Source organism: Aptenodytes patagonicus, chromosome 1 (genome assembly GCF_965638725.1).
Source record: "Aptenodytes patagonicus chromosome 1, bAptPat1.pri.cur, whole genome shotgun sequence".
Taxonomy (NCBI): Eukaryota; Metazoa; Chordata; class Aves; order Sphenisciformes; family Spheniscidae; genus Aptenodytes; species Aptenodytes patagonicus.
In genome coordinates, this window is record NC_134949.1 from 183538796 (window position 1) to 183564507 (window position 25712).

General features: G+C 39.8%; 1 protein-coding gene across 1 annotated transcript in view; it reads left to right on the forward strand.

Annotated features, from left to right (window-relative positions):
- Nucleotides 1-25712, forward strand: part of KLHL1 (kelch like family member 1) — a 266155-nt gene that overhangs the window by 100744 nt on the left and 139699 nt on the right. The window contains exon 4 of the mRNA XM_076363042.1: nt 4283-4479. Within this exon, the coding sequence (XP_076219157.1) occupies nt 4283-4479 (197 nt within the window). The remainder of the gene's footprint in view (nt 1-4282; nt 4480-25712) is intronic.

A 25712-nucleotide genomic window follows, 5' to 3' on the forward strand; every position in this document is an offset into this window, starting at 1 on the left:
CAATGATTCCAGTACTGTATGTTTGGGAGCAGATGAACTGAATTCATATCAGCAAATATAAATATCAACGGTGTCTCAGTAAGTCAAATGAAGGTGCTCCTTTTATAGTTAAAAGCAAGAAATAGCCACTCTTAGGGAGTGATTAATCTCATTCTAAAGTAGATGACTGAAACAGGGTAGATGAAAACTGCTCTAACACCTCATATTTCTCTCCGTTGACTGTAAAAGGAGATCTCAGATGATTAGCTCAGGTGGCTACATGGGGGATACCTAAGATTTGGTAAGGTTAATGATAAGCAATGGCAAAAAGGTCTGTTATAGCAATATGAATTATAGCACCTTTTTTATAAGCTTTTTCTAGTCTTTGCTGTTTCAAAAAAGCAATTTCTTCTTGTAACCATAATTGTAAGCAATTTATCTATTATGCAAAATCTGAATAGATATTATCCTGATACCATTAACTGTCTTTATTTTAAAAAATGGAGACCTAATAGAGAAGCTGTGTTCCTATGACCAGTTAGCCTATGGAAATAATTCCATTCAGAAACCCTTCAAAACCACAACACAACTGATCAAGGCACATGAAATAGAAAAGTTAAAAAGATAAATACCTGATTAAAAGGAATTAGTTCTAGCCTTTGTTTCTAATTCCTTGACACTTCCCATGACTTCACTGGTACGCCCTTACTCACAGCTGCCTTAAGAATGTTGAAGAGTCTTGCTATAAATGGATAAATGCATAATTACGAGAGAGAAGAAATTTACTGTGCACATGAGGTGAAATGTTATTACCATGTGTTATGGATCTGGGTTACAATTTGTTGCTTATGCACGGAGCAAGTGAGCAGTACCTACTGAGTGGTCCCACCATATTTGTATTGATACCTATTGGTCAATAGCTGTGGGAGGCTGATTCCTGTGACACACACTGACCTTATTAATGTCATGCAAAGGTGGTCAAAGATGCAGTGATTCCCTATACACAAAATTAGTTGTAACAGTGTAGCCTAAGGAGTAGAAGAAAGAATAAAAGCAAAAGATAAGATTAAAAAAAAGAAAAAAGAAAAAAATCCCCAAACTGTCCCTTAATTTGGAAAAAGATTTAGCAAAAGAATAAAGTTATCAGGGAATTTTTATATATTATCTCTGCTTCACATTTGGTAATGAGGTAATAAAATTTATGTGTTCATTATAAGAATGCATCCTAAAGACAGGCATTTTAATTTCTGCATAAGCAATACACATAAAATTTGTCACAAATAGAACTATAATTTAGAATAACAATTAGAATCCGTTAAAGTTCTTTTGATTGTTTTTTTCTCATATATTTTTTTATCCTAATTAATGTAATACAAAATGAGATTTTAAGCTTAGGTTAATTTGTTTTGCTCAGGCTGAAGTACTCGTGCAAGCTCCTTATTGCATAAAAATGTGAAGGGGAGGTAAATTGAAGAAGCAGTAATATTAATGCCCCCTTGAATATCCTATTAAACAGTTTTCAATAGATGCTTGGATCTTCTAATTGTCAATATGAAACTGTCTGAAGAATTGACATTGTATATACTGAGGCTCTTAACAGCTTTTTTTGCAAACTCTGGCCATGCTAAACACTTGGTATCTCAGAAAACTTCGTATAAAAATGTCACAGCCCCTTCTGAAAAAGTGAATACAGCCCTTGTGACCAAACTTGTGAAGGTGTCTTGATGTTTAAAAATGAAGATAAGTAAGACTTGGAAAGCATTTAGGTGAATTAGATACTTATCTACTATTGAAGGTAATGCTTTGTAAAAATGGGATCCTGGAGAGCCCTATCTTACTTCTTATCATGTTTGTGCAGGGGGGAAAAACAAAAAAAAGGCAGGGTAAGACAGTTCTGAAAGAAAGAAGCACAGTAAACTCCTTTTTAGCTCAAGCTGAGTGTAATATTCTAGCTCTTATCCTAGATATATTAAGTAGGAAATTGGTGTTTCTGAATTCAGTTAAAAGTCAAGCTATAATATATTCACATCCTCAGGTATCCCCGAAGCCACTGTGTGTTTCCTCCCTTGATTAATGTGTAAGGCAGAAACTTCACTCTCTTCCATAGAAATGTGAAGGATCTCCTTCAAAATGGTCATGTTGGTTACATAAAGAAATATGTAATTTATAAAAGAGATAATAATTTTCATTGACTTAAACTTTTTTTAATCCTACTAGTATCCAAGTTTTCCTTACAGATAATGGAAAATATCTTCAATTTGAAAATAAACAGGTTGATGTGGCTTCAACTGTTTCCTTTGGGTTCTTCTCCTAAGGATGCATTTAGTGATAAAAAGCCAAACTGTGACATTATTACCTTCCTTCATAAAGGGTGGTGATTCTTTCTAATCCTTATGTCATTCTGCAAACGTTACCTGGATCAGCTTTGTAGGGCCTGAGACTTCTTTGAGCCTGTTGTTGAAAAATAAATAGCATATAAGAAAAGGAGATTTAAAACTCCATTTTTCTAATTTTGTTTCCATCAGCACATTTCTCGGTCAATCTACTTTTCTCAGCTGTTTTGCACATTTTTATTTTTCTTCCTTCTTGTACTGCGATGATCAGTTTTAACCTGAAAACAACTGTCTTTTTATAGCTTCCACATGACACAGTGGAACTATATTCTAGATAATGAGTAGTGTGTTGAGACAGTGGTTACCTGCAAACAGGCAGCAAATGCGGGAGTGTCATTGATAAATATATGGACCAGCCAAGAATCAGCTGCTGGGTGTGCCTTCTGACCACATTGCGTAAACGCATGGTGGACAGAAATTATGAGAAAAAGTCAGATAACATAAAGAGAAACTCATGTGACATTAATAGATGCATAAAAATAAGCAGAGGAAAACTACTGAAATTATGCTGTGTACTTGATCTGATGCTCTAACACAAAAAAGTGTATTAATATAGTAAAGTATAACTTCCCAGTTTCCATCTTATATTAAAAGCTCCAGATACAGTGGAAGGAGAAAAGGTCAGATCTTCGGTGCTATGTTTATTATATTTTGGGTTTGGTATTGCAATATAAAGCAGCTTTTCTTTTCAATGGCATTCTGTTGTGAAGTTGAGGATTTTAGAACTGCTCAATGCCATGTGATAGAACTATTAAGATTTGTAGATTTCTCTTTATGTGACAACAAATACAAAATTTGTGTGGGGAAGAGAGTGAGTTTATCTAACAGTTGAACTACATCACTTTGAACAGAAAGATCAATATACCCTTAATCCTCTTATAGTTTGAAAAGATTTTTTCAAGAACAGCAAAATAAAATCAGAAGTGCTAGTTTCTTACAATTTATATTATATTTTCACATTTTAATTTCCTATTCTTTTTTCCAGTTCTCCAAGACATCCCTGTGATCTCTAATGTATAGTTTCTTAAGTTATTAATGTAAGAGATTTGTAAGAGATACTAATGTAAAAAAAAATCATTTAAAAATGGTAGGTTGGGGTGGAGCATGATGACAAGAATGACACTTATTGCTCACTAAAAGAAATTATTTTTTAAGTTTTCTTTGTTCTATTTTACCTTTTATTAAAAAATGTATCAGTCTGCAAGATAAAGATAATGATTTGTGAAATTACAAAATTAAGTCCAATATAAGAATTAATGGAATATAAATATTATGCATCCATATATGTTCTTTTAGCTAATATAAAGTCTTTTACAACAACTGTATGCTGTGAGAGGCCTGCCATACGTTACATAGATAAAATTAATCCCAAAGTCACATTACAAATAAGCAACACAAAGTTTGAAGATTTTAAGCCCTATTTTGAAGACATTTTAATGGTTTTAGTCATACTACGTTAGCCAGTTATTTCATTCTTTGCAGGGAGGTAAACTGCTGTGAGTTTTGCTCTGTACCACTAAAGATAATGCAAATTTTATCACCAATTTAATTGGGAAAAAAAAAAAAAATCACAGCCTGGTTGGCATCCAGATACTTACTCAGAGTTTAGTCTCATTATAGAAACAAAACCAGTATTCCTAAGTCTTCTCTTCCTTTCCACACTTTACAGTCTCTCTTTGTATCCCTATTATATAGTTGAATTAGTAGTAGTTTAAAAAGAAATGTTTCTAATACTGTAATGTTCAGGTCACTGAGGAGTCCAGTCGGAGAGACTAGTCCTCCTTCTCTTCACTTTTTCTGTAGAGTTATTTATATAGAGCTAGGATTATTTATAAAAGATCTTTTGATACTGCATGTTTCGTAAATACCAAGTAAATAAGTTTGCACATGTAATCAATCCTTTTTTTTAGGCTGCCTGGAATTGAAAGAAGACACCATTGAAAATCTTCTAGCAGCTGCCTGCCTGCTTCAGCTCCCACAAGTAGTAGAGGTTTGCTGCCATTTTCTAATGAAGCTTTTGCACCCATCCAACTGTTTGGGAATACGAGCATTTGCTGATGCGCAAGGATGCACAGAGCTTATGAAGGTGGCTCACAACTACACCATGGTAAGGCAGTTTTAGAAGATCTAAATTATGATCTTGTGAATCCTCTGTATCTTCTGTAAGTAAAAATACTGTGTTATACTTTTCTGCTTGAAATAATTCTGTACTTCTCTGGAACTTTATTTCATAAGTGGCCCTTTTGAAACCATAGGAGTGGTAATTCCTCTCAGCTTCAGTGAAGTTATGAGAATTGGCTTGCTATGATGAATGCACTGTCTGCTGAGTCAGAACAGTATATGCCTTAATTAGATGCATGTTCACATAGAGGTGATAATAGTAAAGAGTATCTGTAAGTCCTTAGAGTACTTTTTAATCACTGTTCCTTTTTGTTTAGCTTTAGGGAATCTTCGTAATTGTCATTGTTCTGCACGGCAACAATATCAAGGGAAGTTTTGGGGGGTTTTTTTGTCAAGAATTATCCCTCCTTTTATTCATCTGTGAAGTAGATTAAGACAGAAAGTTGAGCACATAAAGAATTTTATCTGACAATATTTTAAATTTTTCCAGTTATACCTGACAGAACAGGTATGGCATTAATATTAAAAATTAATCAGAATCAATGAAGCAAAAATATGCTACTTAATCAGAAACTAAATCATACTGGTAGCCATTTGATTCTGCATAGTTTGACAAAATTAAAAACATCTGGCTCATGAAATTAAGCTCACATAAAGAGTAGGTTACATATAATTTCTGAGAAATAATGGTCCCTTAAGGTCTATACTGAAATTATTATTGAAGTAATACAGCAGGTTTCAATGAATCTGCTTTGCTTGTCCAGCAGTTATGTCCTCATTTTATTTATTCTTTTCTGTAACTAATACCATATTGTAATTCACAGGTTTAACTGTGTTTTTCTTACCACTACAGCTCAAGTAGTTATATCCATTTTACACTTACGGAGCTAGTTCTGTGGCTGGTTTTAATTTTCTCTGTATTTAGACATCTAAAATGTAGTTTTCCAGGTCCAAGCTAGTCAGTTTAACCTTCTTCTGTCAGTGGAGAGAAATCAGCTGTCAGAGCAGAATTCATCTGATCTACCTTAGAATGAGATTGCATTAGAAGTGAACAGGTATGGGTTGAAAAGTTCAACCTTTTTATCAATATATTTTTTAGATTTATGTATTACTTTGATTTTTTGGGGGTGAAAAGCATTATAATGAACATTTAATTTTTTTTTTTAAACTAATAAAAACCTTGAGTTTAAAATTTTCTCATCATTCTTTAAAACAATTTATTGAAAGATTTTTTGGGTGAATTAAATTACTCATTATAGTACATTTGAAGATTTGTGGCTGATACATATCTGATGTATCATAAAGATCTGTTCCCATTTCTAAGATATTAGGTATATTATATAATCTATTATTGTTTTTAATGCTCAGGCCTAAAATCTGAATTATGTGTAATGGGAAAATCACCAACAAAAGATGGTGGATCAAAAAGGAAGTCAGTTGTAATTAATAAGCAAGCTCTGATGTAACTACATTTGCAAGCATGTACAATAGTATTTCTCTTTGCTAGAAATACAAATAATCACATCTATTCAACTATGCAATTACAGTATTTTTTCTGTACATGATTAAACTTACAACCCAGTGAAAACATAGTCCTAAAAGTTAAGCTTCATAGTGCATGATATTTTCATAGACATCGTGTTACTGCATTTAAGCATGAGGCAGCTCACATGTATTTGATTTACTGTTTTGTGTTAAAGGGTGTGGATGAGCAGTTGTAAGTGGGGGAAGGGTGCCTTATCGTCTGTCTTGACTACAACACTCTCGATCAGAGAGAACCTACATAAGAGAAAAGTGATTATTTCTTCTACACGCATGCATAACCAGGAAAAACTTCTAGAGTGCAAAGACGATACCCTGGAGAGTGTGATAAAGGAACAGCAAACAGAGGCCTTGTAATGTGAAGAAAGGATAGGAAAGTGATGAGCAGAGCAAAGAGCAGATGCATAGTCTCTGAGGTGATGGAAGGCATTATTTTTTCCTTCAGACTCCAGGGAAATAGTATGGACTGTGATGAGAGCAAACCTAAAGTAGGGCAAGGGGGAGTTTGTTAACAAACTCCTCCTGTCTTATGCAGAGGATTTGAGGGGAAGCCCTCTTTAAAAAAGGATGGGGAAATCCTTGTTTTAAAAAAGTTCTTATGCTTTCAGGAGAACTTCAAGGCCCTTTCTTTAAAGCTTTTCAGGGGGCTTTCTTTAAGAGTTGCAAGTGATGTATCTCAAATTCTGGTTCTGTGAATCCTCTTCCAAGGTATCATTGCAAAAGCTCGTTTGTTGTGAACAGGAAATAATGGTACTCCCTCAGCTCTGGTGTATTGTGTGGTCATTTGCTTGTAAAAAATTACCATTCTTTGAAAGCTGGAGAAAATAAATACCTTAAGAGGTTTCTGATATGAAGGCAGAATAACAGATTAATGAATGCAACTTTCAAAGTTTAGGTGTTTCTGCTTTCTAAAGAAAAATAATTTTTCTCCATGAAAATGTGAAACATAAAACTAGTGAAGTGAATTTTCCTTAGCCAATTGTCTTAAATATTTACTTAAATTATTTCTCATATAAATAGTGGAATTGTCAGAAAATTAATGTCTCTGATATATGAAAAGCACTTATAGGGAGAAAACTTGGGGGGGAGGGGGAAGCTTTGACATCATTTGAGAGAACTCTAACAGCTTTTGAAGAATGAAATAACATGATTTCTTTCTGCACTTTCTTCAATCTTTAGAAATACTGAGTTTCTGGATATTTAGCACTATAGTGCCAGAGTCTTTTAGTAATATATCAGTTCAGTGAATAGGGAGTTATAGCTGACTATCTGAATAGACAGTTCTATAATGCTAATCGTCATAACAAATATTTTTTTAATAGAGTACAAATAACGAAGCTAAATGAAGTAGATATACTTGTCCCCAAGGTAAAGAAAAAATGAAGGTAATGACTGAAATTATATACCCTTCATCTTGTTCTTTGCATCTACAAAAATATCTACTCTATATTAAGCACAAGAAATTCCTTTTGACCCCATCATATGTCTCTTAAAAATTGTAGCCAAGAATTGTCAAAAACAAAAATAACAATTTTTATTCTACTAACCATAATGCTATAGAGAAGTACAGTTAGGCCTGACCAGAAATAACAGTGCTGTACCATAAAGTTTTTTGAGACAAAAAACCTCAAAGAAACAATAATTCTACACTGGTTGTGGGAATGGGGAGCAAGACAAAGTTTTTCAAATAATCTTGCAAAAATATATTTACAGACATGGCATATGCTATAGAATGTGTAATAATTCTGAGATATGACTCAAGGTAAATCTCATCTTGGAATAATTTTGCTTCTTAGTGAATTACATAGGTGAAATTAAATATTAATTGATTCCTGGGGGGGGGGGGGGGGAGACTAATTCTTTGTAGTCCTTAGTTGAGGTACTCATTTAAAGTGCTGGAACCTTAGGATAACTCTCCGATTGCATCGTACCTGGCAAGTGTCTTACAGTTTTCTTCCACCAATTAGTTTTAATTAGAAAGTCATTCACCGTTGTCTTCACAATAGCATTTTGATGAAAATCAATATATTTTCATGAAAATGGTTTGCTTCATTGAATCTCCGTAAATGTTTTAATCTTCATTCTTCAAAAGCAATTTCCTTACCTAGTGTCAGACTTGATATTTTATAAGTCTAAATTACAGTGTTGTTCATTAAAAAAATAATTTATGTATATATATTCAGTTTGCTTTGGGCTTTCGCATAACATGTTATGAGGACAAGATGTTTGAGCTTGGAAATTTTTTTATATTGAAGAAGAAATAGCTGCTAAAGAGCAGACCACTGAATTTAAGAATACTGTTGACTTCAGGACATATGTCATTTCAACATATGTTTTTTGTCACATTAGATAACTGTTCAATTCCCCTCAACAATGAAATCTGTGGAAGCCACGAATACAAATTTTTATTTGCATAGTTGACACAAGTATGTCCAGACAATTCAAATGTGACAAACTTTTCTCAAAATGCAAAGAGTCATTGCTGAGCCTGGAGAAAGCTTCTAATGGAAGTAAAATTCATTAACTGTGCAGTTATATATCCTTTTCCATGAGCAGAGGCATAATATCCCTGGTATTTACTGAGATATTTAGTCTTCAGTGTCAAGTATCAAATTGTTCTTTTGAAATGCAAAATCTAAGCGAGGAAAAGAAAAGGTGTGCATGGAGGAGGGGAGGCAGTGAGGAAATGAAGGTAAGAAAAGCAGTGAAGGAAAATCAGAGAACATTTGAAAAATCTTTTAAAAATACACTTGCCAAATAACAAGTTATGAGGGTAGTGGGGCAAGAGGGGAAGGTAGGCTTTATGAAAAGTTACTGAACAATGAAAGTTGGAGATTTCTATCTTTGTATTCCCCATACTTTTTATAAATGGAACTTGGATAGCAACATTTTAAATTAAAGCATTAGAAGCAAGAAGTTAAAAATAAGAGAAAAAATGCAAAGTTTCATTGGTTTCTTTTTTTAGGCATTTAGGTATGGTGCGGTTTTTTGTTTTTTTTTTTGTTTGTTTCTGTTTTTTAATGAATCTAATAATTTAAATGGCAGCACAAATATCCATGTCTCTTGATTTAAGACTTCCGTACTTCTTAATTACAATCTGGGTTTTTACTAGCTTGTCAATTTCTGTAAATTTTCAATCTGCAAAGCCATATGTCTGATAACTTTAAATTCCTCATCTACTGTCAGAGTTATATGATAGTACAGTGAAGTGCACGTGATGTCTTTTAAAAAAAACAATAGCAGCAAAATTGAAAATATCAATAAGCTAAAGCAAATGCATTCTTCTAACACATTTTTAGTGACAGTTCTTTATTCTTCTAGTTATCAGGGGTTTCATATGTAGGGAAGCTAACCTCTAAAGTCAGCAATTTATCAGCTTGTCATACTTGTCAGAAATTTATTAGTAGTCGTAGTGTATGGTCTTATCTGTCTCTTTATAAAACAGAATAAAGTCTACTTTGAAATTGTGATGGCAACCTTATCAGGATGCAATTCTTTTTAGAGTATATGACTTTTTATAATGTACTTTACTTTGAACCATTATATGTTTATTGCTGAAGGTTTGTAATAGACCATGCTCGTTTAATGAACTCCGTGGCCTCGATATACCATTAGCTCTTCTCATAACAGCTACTTTTCTACATTAGTAAATACTGAGAGATGAAAAGTTTGTCATATTTTTTCTTAAATAGATAATTGCAGTTTGGTTTTAAAGCGTGGGAAATTCTTAAAAAATTTATTCATACTTGGTAAGGTTTTGAATACAACCATAGTTTGCTTTCTCTCTCACAATAAAGAACGTGGTTCTGCTTGTGTTATGACATACAGATAATGCTTAGAAATTTAGAGTGTGACATTCCAAGTTATGCTACCAGTTTCTTCATCTCAACATCATGCCATTCGACTGAAGCCCGATTGTTTCAAATGGAAAATTGAAATACCTCATAGATACAACTATTTAATCTATCAGTGTTTTACCTCTCAGGAAACTTTACTTAAAGCTCAGTGATCATTTTGCATCTTGAAACTGCAGTTTGACAATTGAGATGGTAGAGCTTGTTCCACATTTTTATTTCACCATATTCCAAGATGAATTGTTAAATATAAACTTGGAAAATCTTCAGAGTACTTTGAAGCACTGAGTAGGAGGATGGCCATAAGCAAAATTTCCGTGAGCAGAAGAATGTATATTAATAAAGTGATTGAGGTGTCTGTAACCCAGTCAAAATGTTAGTGATATAAAGGACCCTAACATATGTTATAGTTCCAAGCCTGGGAGATGCAGAATGTTTGCAAGTGCCTTTGAATGAAGTGGTAGAAGGTGTTTAGTCTCTCATAGATGCAATTCTGTGCTTCACACTGTAAGGGTCATTAGTTCCAGCACAGCAAAACATTATTCAAACTTAATTATAAGCACGTAAGTAATCTCAGTGACATGTACTGACTCTATATAGACCCTTTAACTTACTGAGAATTCTGATTATACTGCAGATGGAGCAACTATTTCATTTATGTGAAGTGTGTGCCTTATGCAAATTTTTTAATGGTCTTTTATGGTGAAGAGCTTCAGTGATCATGTTATTAGTTATGTTTATTATCTAAGCCACAGAATTTCACAGTTAAAACTTGGTGGGGATGGAGTGGGAAAGGTGATATGTAAAACCTTTTCTATCCAGTTCCATTTACAACAGCTCATCCTGAAGCATATTGAAATACTGTAACAGTATTCCATATTCAAATTAAGAAAAATATTTTTGAAATATTGATAGATGGTGATGACAATCATTAATGAGTTGTGGTTGTACATTCAGACATCAGTGGTTTATTTCAGTGTTAATATGGCTTTAACTAAGGTCAGATAACAAGTGAGGCAAGCAAACTCTCTAATACTGTAATTTAACAGTTAACATATGCTGTTTAACCTGATTTATACACAGGGTTATCAGTTGGCTTTCTACTATTTACAATAGCTGACCAGATGCTGGTCAATAGCTACTGACCAGATTAACAGCTTTAACTTCATATCTTACTTTGTTTTGACCACTTTGACCTCCTTATCACCACATTGGTGACATATGGATAAATAGACAATAAGGTGGGTGGAAAGCTGACTGGACAGACAGGCTCAGAGTTGTGATCTGTAGTAAAAAGTCCAACTGGTGACCAGTAAATAGTGATGTTCCTCAGGGATCACTTCTGGGTCCAATACTCTTTAACAACTTTATTAATGATCTAGATGATAGGATGGAGTTCTCTCTCAGCAAGTTTGCAGATGTCACCAAACTGTCAGGGGGAGATGATCAATATGTTTGAGGACAGGGCTGCTATTTAGAGGGCAGGCTGGAGAAATGGGCTGGCAGGAACATCACAAAGTTCAGCAAAAGGAAATGCAAAGTCCTGCAATCTGGGGACAAATAACCCCATGCACCAGTACAGGCTGGGGAGCAACTGTCTAGGAAGCAGCTCTGCAGAAAAGGACCTGGGTGTCCTGATGGAAACCAAGTTGAACCTAAACCAGCAATGTACCCTGGCAGCAAAGAAGGCCAACAACATCCTGGGATGTATTAGTGAGAGTCACCAAGTTGAAGGTGATCCTTCCCTGTTTGGCACCCATGAGACCACACATGAAGTGCTGTGTTTACTTCTGGTTTCCTCAGTACTAGAGACGTGGATATACTGGAGTGAGTCCAGTGGAGGTCACCAAGCTGGTTGGATGCCGGAGCACATGTTGTATGAGGAAAGTCTGGGGGAGCTGGGCCTGTTGAACCTAGGTAAGAGAGGGCTAAGGGAGACCTTACTGCTCTGCATCTACCTGACTGGAGGATACAGAGAAGATGGTGCCACACTGTTGTTGGAGATGCGGAGTGATAGCCAACAGACACAAATTGGAACATAGGAAATCCCAACTGGATATCAGGATTTTATTTATTTATTTATTTTTAAACCATGGGGGTAGTAAAATACTAGAAAAGCAACAACCGATGGAGTTTTTAGGATCTGTTCTTGGAGGTATTCAAGACTTGACTGAAAATGTCGCTGAGTAACCTGGCCTAGTTAGACGTGCACTGAGCAGGGAGTTTAGGTGACCTCCAGAGGTCACTTTGAACCAAAATTATTCTGTGAGGCTATTAAATGTATCTCCTGTACATTTTCAATGGTCTTAGATATGAGCTGTGTATCCAGGGACAACATGAAGCAGAAGTTCAGATATTTTTTATTTTTTTAATTTTATTTTTTAAGCAATGTGCAACAGATGGGATTACCAGAGCTAACATTTAATTGACTTTTATTAGCAACAAGCCATTGATAACGTTAGCAACAAGTTAGCAGTAACACAATGAAATTTTAAAGCATTTGCGATTTTCTGTTTCTTATGCTCTGTCAGGCATACATTTCCAAAATATATTTTTGTACAAAATGTCCTACTTGCACTGTAAATAGCAAATATAAATCTGCAAGAAGACCTGTGCAGGCTGTGTTCAGACTTTATGGCATCCTACACTTAATGGATGATCTGTAAGATGTTTTTTCTTAGGATAGATAGTGTTCATAGAAAACTAGAGTGACTCCAGACAGCAACAGAACTTTTTTTAATTTGTTTTATTTTGTGTTTTATTGTTGCTTCTTCAAAAACCCTATTTAAACATTTGTTCAGCCACCTAGGAGGATATTGTGATAGATTACAGTACTTGAGTGACTATGGAGGAGACTGTGTCACACACTGGAAGGTGACATTGTTACTCATATTGCTGAATATTTACTTGTCTAAAAATGCAATATATTATGTTCTCAACATTTGGAGAAAAAAAAGGAATAGTTTTGAGGAAAATACTTTAAGAAAAAAATTTTTAAAATAGGAGATTTCCATCCATAGCAGTATTTATTTGTTTTTTAACTTGGAAGAATTATTGCTTACTCAACTGGAAATGTTACAGCTACTGTAGTGTAATGAGAACATTGGTTTTAGTGCACATTGCATGCATTTTTAAAAGTGAATTGGTGTTGTAAGAACTGTGTTAAGTTTTTGAGATTTTTGACTCAAGTTTAGTATGAACTAAGTATGTGCAAGAAATTATCTGGGGGCATGCTGGGAGAAAAAAAATTAGTGCAATTTAATTGGAAAATACAATTACTCCATATACCTATGACTAAAATGGACATTCTAATCCATTAAATTTATTTTTCAAGGGGAGAGAGGATTGGAACCAAACTATAGAAAACTGTAATTGTTCTGGTTTATGCTTTTTACCTTGTGGATTCTAATCACAAAATTGGAATATTCAGTATTAAAAACATCATGTACTGTAAATCCTCTTTAAAAATTACATAGTTGTACACATACACAACTTACTATTTATTCCTGCACCACTGACAACAGAAGTGAGAAGATGCTGTTTCAAAACCTTGCTGAAATGTCACTGATCATTGAGTTTCTGGGACTCTTTCTAAATTAGTAATTCTCATTCTTCTCTTACACATGGCAGGGTGTCCCTGGAAAAAATGTTATGCATCTTATACATTTTGACATATGGACACAGAAAAGTATGGCTTCCTATATTCAAATTGCTTATATATTTTCCTTTCAAAGGAGTTAATTTTAAATACACTAGCTTGGAACAAAAACTTTAATTATGTCTCTACTTCTTAGGTCTACACAGAATGCTAATTAAAGAAATCAGATCCCTTCACTTTTCTAGCTAAATTCTGACTGTTAAAGTTGTTATTTTGACACTCCAATTGTTTGGGGTTTTTTAAGCTCCTTTCTCTCTCTAACATCCTTTGGACTAGTACAATTAAGTTGAAAATATTCCAAAGAAACCAGAATAATATAAATAAATAATAAAAACAGAGATGCAGAGATGCAAAGAAAAACATTTTATGCCCTACCTGAAAGTATATTTTTTGAGGGTTAGAATTTTCTCCATTTTACCACTTCAAAGCCATACTAGCAATACACAAAAATGAAAAAGACTGAAACAGTGCAAACACAAACAGGAGTCCCAAAATGCTTGTGATGATCTTACTTTCAACCAAAACACAAAATTTGATCTTTATGTACAAAACTAAGCTTAGACTAGTTTATTTCTCTTGATAGTATGACTTTCTTAAAATACTACAGTATCATTCTTTTTTCTTTTTTTTTTTAAATTCATGACATTAAACTTTTATTATGGCTATTATTATGACTCCTGTTTCCAATTTCTTTTTTCTTCTTTTCTTCTTTGAGAAGAAATTGTACTTCTTAGATGACTTTTGACACGTCTGGTATTTTTAAGATGCTTGTTTGAAAGTAATAATCAGCACTTAGCACAGTGTGCTGCTTTTTTGTAAGTTTTCCTTAATACAGCTGTGACATGGCACGTTACAGTACTACTCCATCAAGACACAGTAGGAGAAGAGGAAAATAAGAGCATTTCAAGAACTAGCATATGGACAACAAGATAATTAATAGGAAATAGAGAAGACAACTGCTGGTAGTAAAATGCTGTGAAATCTACAGGAAAATAGTTAAGCAAATAGTCTATAGTGCATTAATCACAATTTGATAGCTGCTTTATCATCAGGAATTTCCATTTTATTGCCTAAATGCCACATTGAAAAGGTTGGTATGGCAGAATGCTGTATTATTCCTACAGAGTGCTGCTATGAAAAGTAGCACTCTCATCTGAATGATCTTTTTACATTATACACAGGACTCAACAGTTCCTATGGTTTTAATTTGTTTTTCAAGTTTATTCTAGTTTCAGGAACGTGAATATTCAGCAGCAACATTAGTATCCCATCGAACTAATACTTACTATGCTTCAGAGTGTGAGCAGAAATATAATTTCATATTAAGGGTACTCTGATATGTCTCTTCTTTCTTCACTGGGGCTGGTGATGGTTTGTCTGTCAGGTCAGCAAATCTACATCTCAATCTCTCGAGTGAAGAATATATCAATTTATAAATCCTGCTTCATTTCACTGAACTGTAGGCATAAATATATTACTGTCCACAGAGGTAGCTCAGGGCAAGCAGACTCTTAACCTAAAAAGCATTGGTGGGTGCCTAAAATCAGTTAGCATGAATCTTTGTCAGCACATACAGAATGGCAAATACCACACTAAAAAGCACTCCAAAGACAGTGAATTTTAGGGGAATTTCTTGGCATTCATGGAAAACAGCAAAGATGAGAATCAAGACAGCTGAATTATGTAGCTGTAAATTCAAAGCCTTTGAATCTGCAAACTACTGTAAAATCAAATACCTGACATTTGTACATGTCTTCGGCAAGATTGAAGGATATGTCCCAGTACTGGGGATAAACATTCTTTGTTTGTTTTCACGATAGCATATCCAAGAGTGGCTAAATACAAAAAACCTCTAGAATACTTAGATTGTGTGCATAGTAGAATATTAGAAGTTGAGGGCTAAATTCTCTGAAAATGTAGTATGTATTGAAGTTCCAATTCAGGAGTACCAAGAAAGCATTGACATAACCTGTAAATGCATTTTCTGTCTGCTATTCCCAATACTTTAGGATTGAGAAGTCCTTTAGGGTAGAAAGAAGACCTACTAGTGCTTTCTGTGGGCTTCTCAGATAACAGGGAAGAGGAGATAGCCTAACTGGAATACTTAGCTGGTGGGAGGGGACAAGGAAATAACATTGGACAGGGTGATTGAACTGAAACTAAGATGGGGAGCTCTGGCAGGAAAAACAGAGGAAGGGAAGATACAGGAGTGGGAGACGATAGAAAAGTCAATCTTAGACATTAGGTTATGATTGAGAAAGTAAAGAGAAGAGTATATGACCAGTAGAAATCTTACTCTGTAGAAACTCCATCACCAAGATTCTTGTCTTTAGTCATTGCTCTGCTTTCTACAATCATCAGTGACTTGTATTCTTAAAATGGCGCATCCTGAGAGCTTACAACTTAGTTTTAATATTATTTACATTAAGCTTTGATATACAACACATACCATTTATGAGATTATCTCTTAAGCACTGGATGGTATACTAAGGAATATTTGTTGTCAGTCAGGATGAGACTGCGTGATTTGTCTTTCAAAACCAAAAAGTCATCTTGAGTTACTGATTCAGAGACGGTGCTCCTCTTTTCCAAGGGTAAGACATACCCAATGGCTAATTTTTGGTGATAATAGCAAAGACTTGAGACAGATGTGGTATTCATTCTGATCTTGTCTGGCAATAATGTTTTCAGTATAGTGCAGGGCAGACAGCTCATTTCTCTGTTGACTAAGTCGAGAAGAATAAAGACAATAAAATCGCAAAGAATGATATCTCTTGATGCTTTCAGTACTGGAGAAAAAAAGAGAACAATTCAGAGTAAAGGTTAGCCCTGCTCTTCCCTGAAGCAGTATCAAAAACTGAAGCTTTACAGTGCTCTGTCAATGTACAGGTACCCTTCAGTACAAACAATACTGACAGATGTTAGGGAGTCATAATACAGAGATACTGGAAAAAAAGCATCACCTGCAAGTATTTCTTCCTAACTGGAGCCAGGGGAACAGAAGGATGCATGTTCTCACTTACTCAGTCTATATTAAAAAGAGTATTTGTTATTAATAGACAAGACATGGATCTTTCCATCTCATTGGCATGTTACTCCAGCCTGAGCCTTAAAATTGTTGTGAAAGCTGGGTCATAAAATATTTTATTATATTCACAATTAGAACATTTCTTGTGGTATTGCAAACTTTCAGAGAGCTTTAACTTTTGTCATGGGAGCATCACAACCTTGCCTTAATAAGGAGTTGGGTGACTGAATATAATGAGCCATGGCTGACAATACAATGCAAACAAAGACAGAGTGTGATAAGCCTTGGTAGAGGCTATGGGTCAGCAAGCAAGAGGAGAACAAAATTGAAAGTGCTGGAAAGATGCATAATATCATCATGGACTGATTTTATTGGCGGCTTGTGTGACACCTCCCCAGTAATAGAGATTGGGACCAAAAGGGCAGGGGAAGGGGGATATTGCGCAGACATCCAACACTGAGCTGGAGCAAGTGTTGCATTTCCCCAGGCTCCACTGTGCCAACTCATATTCAGGGCCAGCTTCAGTAACTGGAACTATATGTAGGTTGTATGTGTGGGAGTGTGAAGTTTTTCCTGACACAGCTTATCCACTGCTTTGGTTCAGTTATTAAATTGAACTTTGCAGCACCACACTGTCTGGTACTCTTTCTCCCTGCCCCCTCCCCCTTGACAACTGTTCATCATGCTTTTTTCTTGGCACTAAGGAATACCATATTGTCTTATTTTGACTGGAAATGTTCCTTACCAGAAATAAATCCTCTTTTTTTTTTTAATTTATGGAAATATATCATGCAAAAACTGTTACATTTTTATAACTCATTTAGACTTAAAGGTGTTACAGACATTGTAATAGATGATACCTGCAACAGAGAGCAATATAAAAAAAAATGTATTTTAAAATATTCTCAACCATGTACTTTTATTTAAAAATCAGAAAGGTGCAATCACATATTCATTAAAAAGCTCATCATAGAATCATAGAATAGTTTGGGTTGGAAGGGACCTCGAAAGGTCATCTAGTCCAACACCCCTGCCATGGGCAAGGACATCTTCAACTAGATCAGGTTGCTCAGAGCCCCGTCCAACCTGACCTTGAATGTTTCCAGGGATGGGGCATCCACCACCTCTCTGGGCAACCTGTGCCAGTGTTTCACCACCCTCAATGCAAAAAATGTCTTCCTTATATCAAGTCTAAATCTACCCCCTTTAGTTTAAAACCATTCCCCCTTGTCCTGTCGCAACAGGCCCTGCTAAAAAGTCTGCGGCCATCTTTTTTATAAGCCCCCTTTAAGTACTGACAGGCTGCAATAAGGTCTCCCTGAAGCCTTCTCTTCTCTAGGCTGAACAACCCCAACTCTCTCAGTCTTTCTTCATAGAAGAGGTGTTCTAGCCCCCTCATCATTTTCGTGGCCCTCCTCTGGACTCAGTCTAACAGGTCTGTGTCTTTCTTATGCTGAGGGCTCCAGAGCTGGACACAGTACTCCAGGTGGGGTCTCACCAGAGTGGAGTAGAGGGGCAGAATCGCCTCCCTCGACCTGCTGCCCACGCTTCTTTGGATGCAGCCCAGGAGACGATTGGCCTTCTGGGCTGCAAGCACACATCGCTGGCTCATGTCCAGCTTTTCATCCATCAGTACCCCCAAGTCCTTCTCGGCAGGGCTGCTCTCAATCCCTTCATCCCCCAGACTGTATTGAGACCGGGGGTTGCCCTGACCCATGTGCAGGACCTTGCACTTGGCCTTGTTAAACCTCATGAGGTTCACACAGGCCCACTTCTCCAGCTTGTCCAGGTCCCTCTGGATGGCATCCCGTCCCTCTGGCATGTCAACCGCACCACTCAGCTTGGTGTCACCTGCAAACTTGCTGAGGGTGCACTTGACCCCACTGTCTATGTCCTTGATGAAGATATGAAGCAGTACCGGTCCCAATACGGACCCCTGCGGGATGCCACTCGTCACCAATCTCCATCTGGACATTGAGCCGTTGACCACTACCGTCTGGATGCAACCATCCAGCCAATTCCTCACCCTTTACTGGGCAGTCCACCCATCAAATCCCTACCTCTCCAGTTTAGAGAGAAGGATGTTGTGGGAGACCGTGTCAAAGGCCTTACAGAGGTCCAGATAGACGACATCTGTAGCCCTTCCTGTGTCCACTGATGTAGTCACTCCATCCTAGAAGGCCACTAGGTTAGTCAGGCAGGACTTGGCCTTGGTGAAGCCATGTTGGCTGTCTCAAATCACCTCCCTGTCCTCCCTGTGCCTTAACATAGCTTCCAGGAGGATCTGCTCCATGATCTTCCCAGGCACAGACGTGAGACTGACTGGCCTGTAGTTCCCCGGGTCTTCCTTTTTTCCCTTTTTAAAAGGTGGCGGTTATGTTTCCCCTTTTCCAGTCAGTGGGAACTTCACCGGACTGCCACGACTGCTCAAAGACGATAGGTAGTGGCTTGGCAACTTCATCCGCCAGTTCCCTCAGGACCCGCGGACGGATCTCCTCGAGTCCCATGGACTTGTGCACCTTCAGGTGCCTTAGATGGTCTCGAACCTGATGTTCTCCCACAGTGGGCATCTCTTCATTCTCCCAGTCCCCGCCTTTGCCTTCTGCAGCTTGGGCGGTGAGGCTCGAGCACTTGCCAGTGAAGACTGAGGCAAAAAAATCATTGAGTACCTCCTCCTTCTCCGTGTCCCAGGTAACCAGGTCTCCCGTTTCGTTCTGGAGAGGGATGACATTTTCCCTCATCTTCCTTTTATCCCCAACATACCTATAGAACCTTTTCTTGTTGCCCTTGATGTCCCTGGCCAGATTTAATTCCATCAGGGCTTTAGCTTTCCTAACCTGATCCCTAGCTGCTTGGACAATTCCTCTGTATTCCTTCCAGGATACCTGTCCTTGCTTCCACCCTCTGTAGGCTTCCTTTTTGTGTTGGAGTTTGTCCAGGAGCTCCTTGTTCATCCAGGCAGGCCTCCTGGCATTTTTGCCGGACTTCCTCTTTGTTGGGATGCATCGCTCCTGAGCTTGGAGGAGGTGATCCTTGATTACCCAGGTTTCTTGGGCCCCTCTTCCCTCCAGGGCTTTGTCCCATGGCACTCTGCCAAGCAGCTCCCTGAAGAGGCCAAAGTCTGCCCTCCTGAAGTCCAGGGCAGTGAAGCTTGCTGTGCACCCTCCTTGGTGCCCTCATGATCTTGAACTCCACCATTTCATGGTCACTGCAGTCCAGACTGCCCTTGAGCTTCGCATTCCCCACCAGCCCCTCCTTGTTGGTGAGAACAGGATCCAGCATAGCACCTCTCCTCATTGGCTCCTCTACCACTTGGAGAAGGAGGTTATCATTGACACATTCCAGGAACCTCTCAGATTGCTTATGCCCTGCCGTGTTGTCCCTCCAGCAGATGTCGGAGTGGTTGAAGTCCCCCATGAGGACCAGGGCTTGTGAGCGTGAGGCTGCTCCCATCTGTCTATAGAGGTCCTCATCCACTCGGTCTTCCTGGTCGGGTGGCCTGTAGCAGACCCCCACTGTAATGTCACCTGTCCCTGCCTTTCCTTTAATCCTGACCCATAAGCTCTCAGTCAGCTCCTCATCCATCCCCAGGCGAATCTCCATGCACTCCAGCTGGTCATTGACATAGACGGTGACACCTCCTCCTCATCTCCCCTGCCTGTCCTTCCTAAAGAGCCTGTATCCCTCCATTCCAACACTCCAATCATAGGAGCCATCCCACCACGTCTCCATGATGCCAATAAGGTCGTAGCCCTGCAGGCGTGCGCACATCTCTAACTCCTCTTGTTTATTCCCCATGCTACGTGCGTTTGCATAGAGGCATTTAAGTTGGGCCCCCGATGAAGCTGTCTTACTGGCTGGAGTTCCTTTGTGCTGCTCTTCAGGCGCTCTCCTGCTGACCTGTGCTCCTTCTCCAGGCTCTGGGCATCTGTTGCTGGCCCTGGCATCAAACTGGTAGGAGTGGGATGGATTGAGGTTCCTCTCCCCCAGCATCTCTAGTTTAAAGCCCTCTTCACCAGCTTGGCAAGCCTATGACCGAATATGCTCTTCCCCTCCTCTGACAGGAGGATGGGGACCTGACAGGACCTGATCAACGCATGGCTCAGGGGCTGGTGCCATCGGAGGAATTTTGGCTTTTTTGATCATGGGGAGGTTTACGTGGCACCGGGCCTGCTGGTGACAGACGGAGTCCAGCTGTCTCACAAGGGAAAAAGGATCATGGCTCATGAATTGGCAGGGCTCATTGAGAGGGCTTTAAACTAGGTTCGAAGGGGGAAGGGGATAAAACCAGGCTCGCTAGAGGTGAGCCGAGGGGTGGCGTGCCGATGCCGGGGGCGAAATCGATAGCCCAGCTCAAGTGCATATACACCAATGCACGCAGCATGGGCGGCAAGCAGGAGGAGCTGGAAGCCATTGTGCAGCGGGAGAGATATGACTTAGTCGCCCTCACAGAAACATGGTGGGGTGACTCTCACGACTGGAGTGCTGCAATGGATGGCTACAGACTCTTCAGAAGGGACAGGCAAGGGAGGAGAGGCGGTGGGGTGGCCCTGTATGTTAGGGAGTGTTTTGATTGTATAGAGCTCAACGATTGTGATGATGGTACGGTTGAGTGTCTATGGGTAAGGATGAGGGGGAAGGCCAACGAGGCAGATATCCTGCTGGGAGTCTGTTATAGACCACCCAACCAGGATGAAGGGGCGGATGAAGCGTTCTATAAGCGGCTGGCAGAAGTTTCTCAATCGCTAGCCCTTGTTCTCGTGGGGGACTTCAACTTCCCGGACGTCTGCTGGAAATACAACACGGCAGAGAGGAAGCAGTCTAGGCGGTTCCTGGAGTGTGTGGAAGACAGCTTCCTGACACAGCTGGTAAGTGAGCCTACCAGGGGAGGTGCCTCGCTCGACCTGCTGTTTACAAACAGAGAAGGACTGGTGGGAGATGTGGTGGTCGGAGGCCGTCTTGGGCTTAGCGACCATGAAATGATAGAATTCTCGCTTCTTGGTGAAGTAAGGAGGGGGACCAGCAAAACCACAACCATGGACTTCCGGAGGGCGGACTTTGGCCTGTTCAGGACGCTGGTTGAGAGAGTCCCTTGGGAGACGGTCCTGAAGGGCAAAGGGGTCCAGGAAGGCTGGACGATCTTCAAGAAGGAAGTCTTAAAGGCGCAAGAGCAGGCTGTCCCCATATGCCATAAGAAGAACGGGCAGGGAAGACAACCGGCCTGGCTGAACGGGGAGCTCTTGCTGGGACTCAGGAAAAAAAGGAGAGTTTACCGCTTGTGGAAGAAGGGGCAGGCGACTCAAGAAGAGTACAGGGATCTCGCTAGGTCGTGCAGAGAAGAAATGAGAAAGGCAAAAGCCCAGCTAGAACGCAATCTGGCCGCTGTCGTTAAAGACAACAAAAAAAGCTTTTACAAATATATTAATGACAAGAAGAGAGCCAAGGAGAATCTCCATCCTTTATTGGATGCAAGGGGGAACATTGTCACTGAGGATGAGGAAAAGGCTGAGGTACTCAATGCCTTCTTTGCCTCAGTCTTTAACAGGCAGACCAGTTATCCTCAGGGTACTCGGCCCCCCGAGCTGGAAGACGGGGACGGCGAGCAGGATGAACCCCCCGTAATCCAGGAGGAAGCAGTCAACGACCTGCTATGCCACCTGGACACTCACAAGTCTATGGGGCCGGATGGGATCCACCCGAGAGTGCTGAGGGAGCTGGCGGAGGTGCTCGCCAAGCCACTCTCCATCATTTATCAGCAGTCCTGGTTAACGGGCGAGGTCCCGGATGACTGGAGGCTTGCCAATGTGACGCCCATCCACAAGAAGGGCCGGAAGGAGGATCCGGGGAACTACAGGCCTGTCAGCCTGACCTCGGTGCCGGGGAAGATTATGGAGCGGCTCATCTTGAGGGCGCTCACAAGGCATGAGCGGGACAACCAGGGGATCCGGCCTAGCCAGCACGGGTTCATGAGAGGCAGGTCCTGCTTGACCAAGCTGATCTCCTTCTATGACCAGGTGACCCGCCTAGTGGATGAGGGAAAGGCTGTGGATGTGGTCTACCTGGACTTCAGCAAGGCCTTTGACACTGTCTCCCACAGCATTCTCCTAGAGAAGCTGGCAGCTCACGGCTTAGACAGGTGGACTCTGCGCTGGGTCAAAAACTGGCTGGATGGCCGGGCCCAGAGAGTTGTGGTGAATGGAGTTCCATCCAGTTGGCGGCCGGTCACGAGCGGTGTTCCCCAGGGCTCAGTACTGGGGCCGGTCTTGTTTAATATCTTTATTGATGATCTGGATGAGGGGATTGAGTGCACCCTCAGTAAGTTTGCAGACGACACCAAGTTGGGTGGGAGTGTTGATCTGCTCGAGGGTAGGAAGGCTCTGCAGAGGGACCTGGACAGGCTGGATCGATGGGCCCAGGCCAACTGTATGAGGTTCAACAAGGACAAGTGCCGGGTCCTGCACTTGGGCCACAACAACCCCATGCAGCGCTACAGGCTTGGGGAAGAGTGGCTGGAAAGCTGCACAGTGGAAAAGGACCTGGGGGTGCTGGTCGACAGCCGGCTGAACATGAGCCGGCAGTGTGCCCAGGCGGCCGAGAAGGCCAATGGCATCCTGGCCTGGATCAGAAATAGTGTGGCCAGTAGGAGTAGGGAAGTGATCGTGCCCCTGTACTCGGCACTGGTGAGGCCGCACCTCGAATCCTGTGTTCAGTTTTGGGCCCCTCACTACAAGAAGGACGTTGAGGTGCTGGAGCGTGTCCAGAGAAGGGCAACGAGGCTGGTGAGGGGTCTGGAGAACAAGTCTTATGAGGAGCGGCTGAGGGAACTGGGACTGTTCAGCCTGGAGAAAAGGAGGCTGAGGGGAGACCTCATCGCTCTCTACAACTACCTGAAAGGAGGTTGTAGCGAGGTGGGTGTTGGTCTCTTCTCCCAAGTAACTAGCAATAGGACGAGAGGAAATGGCCTCAAGTTGCGGCAGGGGAGGTTTAGATTGGATGTAAGGAAAAATTTCTTTACTGAAAGAGTGGTGAAACATTGGAACAGGCTGCCCAGGGAAGTGGTGGAGTCCCCATCCCTGGAAGTATTTAAAAGACGTGTAGATGAGGCGCTTAGGGACATGGTTTAGTGGGCATGGTGGTGTTGGGTTGACGGTTGGACTCGATGATCTTAGAGGTCTTTTCCAACCTCAATGATTCTATGATTCTATGATTCTATGACAGATGGACCATCAGCTGCATTGGATCTTCTTTCTTGATGCAACCTTTTCTGAAAAGGAAACAATGAATGTATACAGCACTAATGAGATCAACATATGATTTTTATATGATCAACATATAAATAACATGAGAAGGGTAGACTAAGAATTGTAGCTATATCTAATTAATTACATAATTTCATTTTCTCCCTCTCCCTTTCACAATATCATGAACTTCTTCCATTTTTCCTCCCTCCTTCTTTCCTTTATCCCTTCCTCTTCCTCTCCCTCCCTTTCACCTTCCCTCTGTCCCTTTCCCCTCCCTCCCTCCCTCCCTCCCTCCCTCCCTCTTTCTCTTCCTGCTTTCCTGCCTTCCTGCCTTCCCTTCTTCCTGCCTACCTTCTTTCTTTCCTTCCCTCCTTCCTTCTTTCTTGGTTTCCACTTTTTACTGTGCTTCCACACATCCTGTATGGATGTTTCACCACTTGGTCACTTCCAAGTAGCAACACACTTTAATAACTGTGTGTAGTATTTGTCTTACAGAGAGAATATGTAACTGAAACCTTAAAAATTAAGCTGGAAAGGCAGAAAAAATGGATAAATCAATAAGGATTACTGGAAATGACAACATATGTTAGCTTCACTGTTCGGGTATGCTGTTTATTAATTGCCTCCTCTCCTTTTCTTCTGCTCTTTATGGTATGTTTTCATTGCCTCCATTAATTTCGTTGGGACTCCAAAGGAAATCAGTGGGATTTTTCAAATATCCCTCAATAGCAATGATGGTTTATTTGGAGATTTTCTGGGCAAGTATTGATCTTCATCACTGTTTGCAACTTGTATACTTCAAAATAAATAGTATTATAAGTAGGCATTAAATTACTGCATCTCCCTAGTACAATTGAACTCTATTACCTTACACCCTTAATAGTACTTAGTAAAAATCCCAATGAGTTCATCTAAATACAAGTGGGTATTTTTATCTCCAACTTAGTGACGATGAAACCAAGATATAAGTAATTAAAATTACTTGACCTAATCCCATCAAATACTAAAGAATTCAAATCTTCTTTCTATTGAGGTCCCACACACTTTAACAGATAGATGTTGGTTTTTATGAAAATCCTCTAATTCTACTCTGACTATATTCACCCGTTGTGGTTTAACCCCAGTAGGCAGCTCAGCCCCACACAGCCACTCACTCACTCCCCCCCAGTGGATGGGGGAGAGAATTGGAAGGGTAAAAGAAAAATCATGGGTTGAGATGAAGACAGTTTAATAGGTAAAGCAAAAGCTGCGCATGCAAGCAAAGCAAAACAAGGAATTAATTCACTCCTTCCCATGGGCAGGCAGGTGTTCAGCCATCTCCAGGAAAGCAGGGCTCCATCACGCGTAACGGTTACCTGGCAAGACAAACGCCATCACTCCGAATGTCCCCCACTTCCTTCTTCTTCCCCCAGCTTTATATGCTGAGCATGACGTCATATGGTATGGAATATCCCTTTGTTCAGTTGGGGTCAGCTGTCCCGGCTGTGTCCCCTCCCAACTTCTTGTGCCCCCCCAGCCTACTCGCTGGTGGGGTGGTGTGAGAAGCAGAAAAGGCCTTGGCTCTGTGTAAGCGTTACTCAGCAATAACCAAAACATCCCTGTATTATCAACACGGTTTTCAGCACAAATTCAAAACATACAAGCACTATACAAGCTACTATGAAGAAATTTTACTCTATCCCCGCCAAAACCAGTACAACCAAGAAGTTTCTTAGTTTCAAAATGTATGTGAGAAACTGGTTAACCTCATCACTTAAAATGCTCATAAAAACGTTTCTCAAATTTTCTGAGAATATGACCCATGCTGACATGGAATGAAAGCAATAATTATTTCTGTTGCAAGGATTTATATTTTTTAGGGAATGGCTATCTTCTCTCAGTTAGGGATAGTTGGCA